The 12,449-nt window shown below is 32.4% G+C and overlaps 1 protein-coding gene across 21 annotated transcripts in view; it reads right to left on the bottom strand.

Annotated features, from left to right (window-relative positions):
- Positions 1-12,449, bottom strand: part of ZNF638 (zinc finger protein 638) — a 144,985-nt gene that overhangs the window by 22,203 nt on the left and 110,333 nt on the right. For all 21 annotated transcript variants that reach the window (XR_014082153.1, XM_081590369.1, XM_081590370.1 and 18 more), the window contains 9 exons: positions 11,876-11,962; positions 11,383-11,451; positions 10,771-10,808; positions 8,847-8,978; positions 6,858-6,986; positions 5,636-5,677; positions 4,988-5,122; positions 3,379-3,504; positions 829-866 (listed from right to left, as the gene is read on the bottom strand). Coding sequence is in view for 20 of the 21 variants with exons in the window: in XM_081590369.1 (XP_081446495.1) it covers positions 829-866; positions 3,379-3,504; positions 4,988-5,122; positions 5,636-5,677; positions 6,858-6,986; positions 8,847-8,978; positions 10,771-10,808; positions 11,383-11,451; positions 11,876-11,962 (796 nt within the window). In the remaining variant the exon portion in view is untranslated. The remainder of the gene's footprint in view (positions 1-828; positions 867-3,378; positions 3,505-4,987; positions 5,123-5,635; positions 5,678-6,857; positions 6,987-8,846; positions 8,979-10,770; positions 10,809-11,382; positions 11,452-11,875; positions 11,963-12,449) is intronic.

Below are 12,449 nucleotides of genomic sequence, written 5' to 3'. Positions count from 1 at the left end.
GCAGTGTATCAAATAAGATAAACTTGCCATATTTAAACACTCAAACTCCTCCTTCAAATCGATAAGCTCTTATTACAACTGACTAAGAAATAAGGGTAAACTCCTTACTATAAAAGGGAAAAGAATTCTCAATGAGTGATTCTCAGTGATGAGCAGTAAAAGAGGGGTTTATTCATTGGTGGGACTAAGGTGGTAATGAGTATGATATTCATCAGGATGAGAAAGTCACTAAGCAGAGGTTATACCATATGTGGTCCAAAAAAGTGGTGAGTTACTAGTTTGTATAGACTCTGAAGAACAAACTTTCAACCTCTGAAAATATAAAGCAGTGTACATATTATTTTGTTTTATACCAAAATACAAACTAAATCGTATCTTTTTCGTTTTAAAAACCAATGAACTTTCAAAGGGTTCTACAAAAAATTGAAAATTTACTACTGTGCCTAACTATTTTGGAATAGAAAAGTCTAGCAAATGGTGATAACACAGTTGAATTGTTCAAGTCTTAGCAAAACATTTTATAAAGAATTCAAATTTATATATTTAATACAAACTGTGTGTATACATTCTCTTTTCCTTAAAAAAAAAAAAAAGAATTCAGTAAATATCTGAGAGAGACCAGAAACAATAGTAACAAAAAGCCCCAAAGTCAAACATAGCCCCCTAAAATCCCCAAACAAAACAAAAAACACCCTGAAAACACTTATATACACACAAAATTATCATGAAAGATAAACTTTTGTTATAAGTAAACAATTACCATAAAATATAGAAATAAAATTCAGTAATTAACTTATAAAAAATGTTAGCAAACTTAAAGAAACATACCTTTCCTTTCCTAGTTCTGGGTCTTTCTCAGCTTTCACCTGTAATATAATTCCATATTTTATTAGCATCTATCCTACTGGATTTAAAATATTTAATTCATCAATGCAGTGTTTTCAGTTCTTAAAAATCTAAGCTAAAAAGACAAAATCATACCTTAAAAATATATCAAAACAGGTAGTTCTCAGTGTCCATATAATTATTATATTCTAGACATTTTTTTCCCATTTTTAAAGAGCTCTAAATAAGGTTATACAGAATAAATGATATACAGAAATTAATAAGAAAAATAAGTTTCCATAATGCTGATAATAAACAGGAAAAATTTTAACTTTAAAAGCCTGGCAATGCCACTTCTGCTAAGAATAAAAACCTGAAATATCAACATCTTTTTGTGTGAAATTATAATTTTAAAAGACTTCTATTAATATTTATAAGGAAGACTAGTTGACTTAAAAAGCTTTCTACACAAAACATACAGAAATGCTGGACAAATTTTAACAATAATCCTTTTAAACATGTATCTGAACCACCAAGAAAGCAATGTCCTGGAGCCCAAAATGAAAGGAGGAGGAACTAAAATTCAGTGCTTATGTACCAAGCATTGATCCAGGCACTTAGGGTACATCACTGAACGATACAGCAAAAATATCCACGTTTCAGAACTTTTACATACTAGCTGAAGGCTTTTTCTGTGGGAATCATGTGTGCTGAATTGAGAATTATCTTTCTTTAGATCTTGTCAGATTAAAACCCGAGAACTGTATTATATAGAAACTGAATAATATTTCTAGAGAGGTTCTTGGTGTGAGAGTTGACATCGAGAGTAAAGGTCTTCTTTACTAGGATACTTGGTAAGGTATTGCGTCTATATTGTAATGATATATAAAGAAAACTAAAGATGGCAGTATAAACCCTATCCACAGTGCTTCCAGCTTTCTCATTCACGGGAGAAACTTGTTAGAAAACAAAACCAACCTATATGATAGTGAAGGAAATCTATAACAGATACCTGTATTAGCTAACTTACTTCTTTATTCATAAATTAGTAAGACAGAAACAAATGCACAAGAGAGAACAAGTTAAGCATACAAAACTGACTGAAGATATTTCAGAGAACTCCTTTAAAAACAACTGTAAAGAATACTCTCTAAAGAACTGTTCTCAAAATTTAAAAAATTCAATAAGATATAGCATCCACAGTATCAGTACAAGTGCTACTTTCAGAAAGACAGAACATTAAACTTTGAAGAGAATATTCAAAGACATAAGAGAAAAATTTTCCTCAGGTGAAGGAACATACTAATTTTTAGATCTGCAGAATGTAGGAAATAAAATCCAAACCAAGTTAAAACCTTGTTCACTGTACTTAATCATACTGATCCTCCCAAATCACCAAACTGTCCTTAAGGCCTTAGCTCTTATTTTCTCTAAAAACCTCTTCTCCTTGCTATGTTGGTAGAACTTACTCTCTTACTTCTTTCTTTTAGGTCTCTCAAATAATTCTTTCTCAGACGGGCCTGACAAGTCTAAAATACAAATATCCCCCTGGTATACCTGGTCATTCTCTGTATCCTTTTATCTTGATTTGTCTCCACAGTACTTCACAACACTTTTTAACCACCTGATACATACATATAATATATTACAGATAACCTATTTTATAATAGATAAGGTGCATATGTGCGTGTGTGAATCATCTACAGTCTGTCTTCTCCATTAAAAAAATAAACAATAAAAGAACAGTATGGGCAAAGAATTCTTCACCTAGACACATTATCAATGAAATAAGAAAGAGAAAAATAAAGTCATTTCCAAATATGCAGGGATTCAAAAGGTCTACTGGCCACACATAGTTTCTGGGAAAATTAGTTGACAATGTATTCTAGCAAACAGAAAGTAATCCAAGAGAGTAGGAGATACAGAGTCCAAGAAATAACAGATGTAACTCAGAAGACCAATAAAAAGAAAAGCAGAGGTATATAGGTGCTTTACAAAGCACCATATGACCATAAATTTAGAACAGAGTGTGAGGAAAACAGCTCTGAGAGCAGATTCAACAAATAGTAACTAAGTTATATGACCTGAGTAACACGACAACAGTGTTTTTACTATGGTGCAAGCCAAGAAACTATAAAATCTTACTTCTTCTACAAGAAGAGAGTTTATAAATAATTTAAACAAAAGAAAAACAAACTTCTATCAGGAGGAAGTAAAAATGGACTCAATGTAGATTCTGCATTCTGGAGATAATCATCCTATGGATATGGAATTGCTCTGCACATATGACCATATATGCTATGTTTACTAAGATTACCTCAATTTATTCTCATTTAGACAAATTCACACTGTTCCATAAACTATAAAAATTGGAATAATGATTGCAAAATAAAATATTAAAACAAACTATCTAAACTCATAACCAGTTTGACTACTGCCCAAGAATAATTCTCAAAATTACTTTCAGATATATCCCTAGCTTTGGGAGAACAACCTTTATGCCTCCTTCACTTTCTAAAAGCACAAACAAAAACTGATACAAAATAATCTTACCTCTGATGAGTCCATCTTTGGAGATAATGTGCAGGTCAATACATGGTCACCTATGTTCTGTGGGTTTTGTTTCAGAAAGCTGTACATTGACTGAGCAGATTCAGGGCTATCTAACTGAAGAATTGCCTTTGGAGAAGACAAAAAAATATTAAGTTTCTTAAAAAATTAAAAGTAGAATTACCACAAGATCTAGCAATTTCATTGCTTAATATATACCTAAAAGAACTGAAAGCCAGAACTGGAACAAGTATTTGTACATGCATGTTCATACAATATTATTCACACAGTCAAAAGGCAAAAGCAATCCCAAGTGTCAATCAACAGATGAGTAGACAGGTAAAATGTGGTACATGCATATAATGAGATATTTTATTTCCTCAGCCTCAAAAAGTAAGGAATTCTGACATAGGCTACAACACATGCTGAAGACATTATGCTAAGTGAAATAAACCAGACACCAAAGGACAAATATTGTACAATTCCACTTATATGAGGTACCTAAAATATCAACAGTCAAATTCAGAGAGACAAAAATGTGAATGGTAGAGTGGTGATTGCCAGGAGCTAGGAAAAGGGGTATGGGGAGCTCCTGTTTAATGGACAGGCAGTCTCAGTTTATAAGGAGCTCTAGAGATGGAGAGTGGTGATGACTGAACAATAATGTCAATATGGTTAACACTACTCAACTTTGACAAACATGATTAAAGAAATTCCTTAAATATGTCAAAGAAATTAGTATCTACTACTTGGTAGATCGGGTATATTTTATGGAGCAAATACTGTCAAATTTGCTGTAAAACCCTTTTGAACTTTCTAGGTAATTAATATACGGTTGTCTCCGTGTATGCTGAGTCATGTTCGACTCTTTGCTACCCCATGGGCTGTAGCCTGCCAGGATCCTCTGTCCATGGGATTTCTCAGGCAAGAATATTGGAGTGGGTTGTCATTTCTTCCTCCAGGGGCTCTTCCCAACTCAGGAATCGAACCCATGTCTCCTGCATCTCCTGCATTAGCAAGAGGATTCTTTACCACTAAGCCATCTGGGAAGCCCCAATATATGGTTAACCAAACCCTAATTTTCATGGGCACATGTCTGAATTAAGAAAAGACAGAGGGTATAGCAAATGTAAAAAGGACTTATCCTTTTGGCTTTAGCCAACCAAATTATGAAAATAAGGAATGATTATTTCTACTTCTTTACATATAACTTAACAGCATTTTCTTTGTGTGTTTTAACACTGGGAAGGACTTTAGAAAAGACCTGGTTGACACCCCTTCATTTTACAAATAAGAACTAAAAGTGTAAGCAACTCAGCTAAGGTCACAAAGGTACTTCAGGCTAGATGAGCTCGAGTCTCAGCTTCCCCGTAAGGTAACGGCCTTTCTACCTTCTGCAAGTCTCTACTTCCCCTTAGAACCAGGAGCTCCTCCTTACTACAGCCCAGGAGAGAGTAAGATGGCATACTATCATTCTGCTCAGAGGCTGAATAATGTCTACAGGTGTTTCAGTTCACAAGTTGAATTAAAAGTTGCAGACCACATTGAACATAAGAGTTCAGCTACATATTCTCTACAAGATATACAGCTAAAACAGAAGGAAGCTTGTTACCTTGTTTTTGTTACTCATGTATACATGGTGATCCACTTTCCCAAACTGAAGTCCGACACAAAGTACACACTGAAGTCCATCTTCCGGTAAGTTATCAAGATGTACAAATCGATCGTAAATTTTATCTATATTTACCTGTAGTTTTTTTTTTTTTTTAAGAGACAGCATAGGAAAAAACACACACACACACACATAGCTGAAGTATTGAACTGTAAAACACAGATTAACAATAATTTAATTTTTCAGAGTTCAGGTGACATCCTCTCCCAAGAGTAAGAAAATGACTATATAGGTAAAGATAATGTGGTACCAATTTTATATCTGAATGATCAGTGAAATAATATACTAAAAAAGGAAGTATAATCTTTTTTCTATCAACATAACATTTACCCAAAATATCTAATATACCCAATATTTATCCAAGTCAGTTAATATGGCTCCAGAATCTAAAAGATATTTCACATTAGGGACTCCTTTATCCTCTATTTCTTATTTTTTTACCAAGAGAAGATTCATACGACATCTCTATCACTTCAATATTTTAAAACTAGTGCCAAGGTTTTCCTTAATTCTTGACAGGTGAAAACAATAAAACAATGTTCTTATCAATTAAACAAGTGTACAAAAGCATTTAAATGCAAAATTTACCTCTGGGTCATTTTCTCTAATCAAGGTTGTAAATATAGCTTCCTAAAAGGCAAAATAAAAAAGATTGAAAGTGCACACTCTTTCTCATTTGTATATTTAATTAGTCAAGATTTATATATGAACAAGCATTAGGAACTACTTCATAAAATGAGAATCAAGCAACATTTCTGTTCGTTCTAAAAATTCTTCCCTCTTCCTACACAAGTTATTTAAGTCACACTCAACCAAAGACTTTTAATTCTTCTTGGTCCCCTAAGAACATTAAAGACTAGTAAGGGGGTACAATTCAGGGCAAGACACTCAAATTCACATACAAGGAATATGAGATCTAATTTAGCAGACAGTAAGAGAACTCAAATTACAAAGCAAACTCAAGGATGAGAACGAACAGGGATATAAGCTACTGAAAAAAACATCACAAGGTTATTAAGTGTACAGCAATTTGATGTTATTGAATTATATAAAGAGGCCAAGAGTGGCACGACACAAAGACATCAAAGCTGGAAGAAGCTAACTGATGAAAGGCTTAAATGTACAGAAAACAAACTTTACCTTATGAGACAAGAGTTCTTAAATTTTTTTCTCTTCAACGCTGACATATATAAAACTACCCCAGCAATTATATCACATTAGAATGATTCTCTATGGAAGGCTTTTTCAAAAGACATGCATTTCCATCTTTCTCTAGAGATTCCTAGTATCTCTGCTTCATCCTTCTTAGCAGTAAATGTTTGTAGGCCACACAGAAACAATGAAGGATTTCTAAATCAGTTAAATTAGAATAGATTTGAATTTTATGCCAGTGTCATGACTTTGTGAAAAAGGTTTTGAGGGAGACAAAACTGAAGGCAGAGCATATAACAAACAACTATTTTTAGTATGAGTTTTAAAGAGGTGAAGCAAAGGTGAATGGAATGACGAGAGAACAAATTCCAGAAATTTCAGGAGTTAAAACAGATCAGACCTAGCACCAGCTGGTTATGAGAAATGAAAGGAAATAATCCCTTCCATCATACATGAGGGATTGGATTCCCTCAGTATGGAAGTTAACTCTCAAACAATGAGATGGGAGACTATAGAGAAACAGGAAGATGCTTTCTTAGCGTGGGAGAAAAAACACATGATCCAAAGAAGGAAACTAGAAAACAAAACAGACTATAATAAATTTAATTAAAAAATTTAATAATATTCTAGTAAATATGATGGTAAATCTATTATTTACCTCGTCTTTTAAATTCATGTTTTCAGGAGCCATACTTATTGACAGTTGATTTCCATCCATTGATATTGGGAAGCAGGTATAAAATTTTACCATAGAATCTGCAGATTTTCTATTTATTTCTATAAATGCCTTTTAAAATAGAAATTACAAGAACAAAAAAAAAGTCTTATTAAGTTACTTCTCTTTAAAAAATTTAATACTTAAGGGTCAAATGAATTTCATAACTTAGCAAATATTTTTAAAATAAAAAATGCATTCCTTAGAAAGGTGAGGCCTATACACTAAGAAATTACAACTAAAACCAAGAATTAATGACTGAACTCATAAGGCAATACTAAAGAGGAATAACAAGGGACACTGTAGTAAATGACACTAAGGAAATCTTATTTATCTTATTCATCACTATATCCTTACTACCTAGAGCAGTATCTGGCATGTAGCAGACATTAAACAAACATGTATCAAGTAAATAAACTCAATGATTGACAAAATATGAGAAATATGAGGAATGAAAGAACCAAAGAAATGTGTAATGGTTATCAAGTTACGTTCTGTTATTTTCTTAAGTATAAAATTGGAGCACCATACAATTTGGTTTTAATTTTCATACCTGGGTAAATAAAAAGACTGAACCTTGTTTCATATATTTGATAGTTAATGAGGTGAAAACAGTCCATATTTTTATCTACAGTTGTAGCTTTTTAAAATGAATTCTTTCTTTATGTCATTAGCCAGTATATTTATCAAACTTTTAGTATTTATAGCATGTTTATACAAATCCTTTTTTCCCATTTACACAAATATTTTAAATCTTTTATTTCAATTTTGCTTGATGTTAATTTTAATTTAAAAAATGTTTAAAATGTTTATATGAGTGAATTTGATATTTTTCCACATAACATCTAGAAAAATATTAAATCTCCAAAAACTTAATAGTCTATTCAACTCTAATCAAAACTGGGCATAAATAATCTAGATTTGTATCTGGATTTTATATTTATGCACATTCACTTTGGTATATGATGCAAACTATGAATCTGAATTATTCATTCCCAGAGTTTCACAATTTCCCCCATTTCAATGTATTACCACATAAAATTCTTATATTAAAAAAATGTATTCTTTTTCAATTTTTATCCATCTCAAAATATTACAAATACTGTGCTTTTTAGAAAATAGCTTTAATGAAATACAGTTTACATATCATAAAGTTCACCTGTTTAAGCGTACAATTCAATGATTTTTAATGTAGAACTGTGCAACCATTCAAGTAATCTACTTTTGATATAAGGTAAAACTGAATATAATTACTTACACCTACTATCCCTTCCTTCTTTGTTTTCTTAAGAACACTGGCTCGACTCTCAAAAATTTCTAATGATTATCAACTCCTTTCTATAAGAACGCTACTTTCCACCACTCTGAGGGTGCTGTTTCCATTATTTTAACTTTTCTGAACTTTCATGTCCTATAAATATCTTCTACAAGTTGTCCATCATTAACACATTTTGTTTTAAAATTACAAAAGCAATAAACACTTATTATAGAAAATTGAAGACATACAGATAAAAGTAGGCTGTTCTATGTACTGATGACTCTTATCAGTGTGAGTCTGAAAATGGTTATTTCCCATTTGCGTATAAATGGTAAAAAAAAAAAAAAAAAAGCAGACATACTAGTAAAGACAGCTAAACGAAACTTTGTTAAGTTGTTAAAAAACTATTATTATATAAAGTATTTTCTGTTAAATGTTCAAGCAAATTTTTAATGGGGAAATCCATCCTTCCCACCATAAAACTACATCTGGTTATAGAATAAAACTTTAAAAATAAGTGATTAACTGTATTTTGTATTTTAAAAATGCCTTAGCTTGAGACAGCTTATTTTGAGGTGTTGCTCTTAAACCCTTTCTTCCAAGTTTTGTAAAGTTAATATTTTTCAAAATGCGCTTGCAGACAACATGAATTCACAACTATTTTCAACTCTTACCTTTTTATGAGATGACAAAATCAAAATATCCTTTAAACCACCAAATGGTTTTACTAGGTTGGAAACTTCTTCAACAGAATATCCTTTACTAGGCAAATCAGAAATAAGGACCATACACATTTCTTCTGTTTCCTTCAAAACAAATTTAAGAATTGACATTAAAACTTAACTGTTATTTACTTATATTTATTTAAGTTTTACACTGCAGATCACTGTTAGTATTTAAATTGCATTTAATACTGATTAATTCAGAAAGTTAGTCTAAACCACAAATTAAAAACAAAACAAAATGCATTTTCCCACTCTTCAAGTACACAGAATAATTCTGTCATCTAGTCAAGGTCTTTAGTTCCTTTCTGTAACCACTGCTTAAAAACAAGTTTAAAAAAGATAACGCTGCCTTTGACTGTAACTCTTTCCTTTCGTGTACTGTTCCCATTCTTGTGCCTTGTGATGCTAATATTTGATGCTCCAAATCAGCTCAGTTCAGTTCAGTTGCTCAGTCGTGTCCAACTCTTTGTGACCCCATGGACTGTAGCACGCCAGGCCTCCCTGTCCATCACCAACTCCCAGAGTTTGCGCAAACTCATGTCCATCAAGTCGGTGATGCCATCCAACCATCTCATCCTCTGTCATCCCCTTCTCCTCCTGCCTTCAATCTTTCCCAGCATCAGGGTCTTTTCAAATGAGTCAGTTCTTTGCATCAGGTGGCCAATGTAATGGGAGTTTCATCGTAAGCATCAGTCCTTCCAATGAATATGCACGACTGATTTCCTTTAGGATGGACTGGCTGGATCTCCTTGCAGTCCAAGGGACTCGCAAGAGTCTTCTCCAACACTACAGTTCAAAAGCATCAATTCTTCGGTGCTTAGCTTTCTTTACAATCCAACTCTCACATCCATACATGACTACTGGAAATCAGGGCATATCCTTTTATCTTACTGAGTAAAATAATCCCTTTTAAGCAATATAAAAAAGCTTACCTAGCCTCTTAGTATCCTTACTCCATAACCCAATCCTCACTACAAAATACTTTCATTTCTGCCTTCTCTTCTCTTAGATCTGTTTTATTCTTCAAGATGACTCCCCCCAAAATGCCAGCTTTTCCTTTAGTGGATATTGGGTAAAATCCACAAAAGTGCACTACAGTAAATTTGGCAACTTGTAACTTTTCTTTCTGCAGGGTGAGAGGGTAGGAAATTGTAATTTTCATAAGCTAGTTGAGAATGATTTTTAAATAGCATGCAAACTGTGTTTGCAAATGATTCCTTCTAGAGTACAATAAGTAAATCTAAATATTCTACTGCTGCTTTAAAATATTCCTCTCAAACCAAAATAGTAAGTTAACACATACTACTTAATTTCTACTTGAAGAATAGGGCAACAATTCTAATATGAACTTATCCTCAGCACCTGAAAGGTCTCAAGATCTTAACCACTAATGTCTAAATTAATGAAATTTTAACATATTCAAAATGATACATATAAGCACAGGAAAACAAAGTGAACTTAATGCCCTTGAAATAGAACTGCAAACGCCACTTGCTCCTCTAAACATACAAAAAATTAACTGGTATTCTAAGTATTAACGTATCTCCCATTTGCCTCTATAAGAGAAAAAAGAAAAAAAGAAATTCCACAAAACTGTTGTTTTTCTACTCAAAAACCCAGCTGGCCTAACATTTTCTTCTCAGTGAAAAGAAATGCTCAATAACATGTACATTTATTTATAATAATCTGCACCTAAATTTCTATGACTTACTCTGCAACTCAAGATTTTTAAACTCAAAACATATTTACAAAGTCACAAAAGACCAGGATTTTCACCATACATGTACATTTTTTACCTAGGTTTATAGTAAGAAAACTACACTGTATCACAGATTCTTAAGCTTAAAAAAAAAAAGTGAAATTAAAAACTGACCTTGTTGACTGGTTCATTTTCTGTGGCCTCCAAAGCAGCTTAAGATATAAAATAAAATAAGAATTTAGGCAAATATATTTTATTTATCAAGATCTAACTTTATTCCACAGTGGATTAAACAGTAGCTTCATGAAAATGTATATAACAGGCAAAAGACCAGAGAATTTGAATAGGATACAGTTACAGAAGTAACTGGCTTTTAAATAATACATTCAGTTTTATTTCTTCTGAGAGCAAAATCAAGAGATAAGGTGAAGATCTGAATCACAATATTCTTAAATTCACCTAGGTATAACCCTGGTAATAAAAAAAAAAAAAAAAAAAATATATATATATTGTTGTTGCTGTTGAATCACTTAGCTGTGTCCAATTCTTTGCAACCCCATGGACTGTAGCCCGCCAGGCTCCTCTGTCCATGGGATTTCCCAGGCAAGAATACTGCAGTGGGTTGTCATTTCCAACATATTATATATATATATATATATATGTAATATGTATATTTCCTACATATATATATATATATATATATGAGACACAAAAACCTTAGTAAAATTTTTTTTAATCTTTCATCTTTAAACATAAGGTAACAAAATAAAATTTCTATTTACCTACCTGAAATAGTTTCTTTAGCACCATTTTCTGTGGTTTTGACTTCCACATTTGTCTTCATTTCAGAGCTTTCTGCAAGATCAAAGTGAAAGTGAAAGTTGCTCATCACGTTCAACTCTGCAACCCCATGGACTATACAGGTTAGAATACTGGAGTGGGTAGCCTTTCCCTTCTCCAGGGGATTTTCCCAACCGAGGGATTGAACCTAGGTCTCCCGCATTGCAGGCGGATTCTTTACCAGCTGAGCCCTTATTAGTCTAGAAAAACACACTCATACAATTAAACTAATGAATATAAACAGGAACTTAAGCTAGGTTATTTTGTTACTTCAAGTCTCCATAGGCTGACCTGATTGAAGACAAAGCTAATACAAATTTTCCTTTGAAACACAAAACAATCCTTTTGATTTTTAAGCAACGACTCCAAAATATACCTCGAATGTGTACCAATAGGATTTAATGAAACAGAAGCACTGAATGATAGCAATTAAGCTTACCTGGTACATTCACAGATTTACTGGTGTCTTTGTTCTTGACAATTCCAGCCTTTTTGACTTCCAGAGACTTCTTTCCACTAGATTTTGCTTTTAAAAGTAGAGTTGAACCATTATTATAAAGGCTCTATCCAGTCAATTAGCATGTTTCAACTAATATGTCAGTAAATAAGTAGTTCAATTTCATTATAAAAGCTGCTCTTTTCCGTGTATTTATTTCCAATTTTTTTCAATATCTGTTTACCAGTAAGATTAAAAGAAAATATAAACTGAGATATAATTTTTGTTAAGGGTTATTAGTGATTCACAAATTTGATCCTCATGTGCCAAAAACACACACAAAAATTCTATTTTATTATTTCCACAAAGATTCTTTACAATTACATTAGTCTACTGGGAAAATATATTAATAAACAGATCATGTTAGTTTCAACATGTTACAATTTAGTGTTCCATGTCTTGATGGAGGATACATTCTTATAACATGGAAAGAAAATCTTTAAAGTAGAAATATTAGGGGAGTTCTATAAGCTGAGCAAGATAATATGAAGTGACAACTCTAAAAACATGAGGAAAA

Source organism: Giraffa tippelskirchi, chromosome 4 (genome assembly GCF_054371585.1).
Source record: "Giraffa tippelskirchi isolate mGirTip1 chromosome 4, T2T-mGirTip1v1.2.pri, whole genome shotgun sequence".
Classification (NCBI taxonomy): domain Eukaryota; kingdom Metazoa; phylum Chordata; class Mammalia; order Artiodactyla; family Giraffidae; genus Giraffa; species Giraffa tippelskirchi.
The sequence above is the reverse complement of the archived record's forward strand: the minus strand, read 5'-3'. Positions and strand labels throughout refer to the sequence as shown.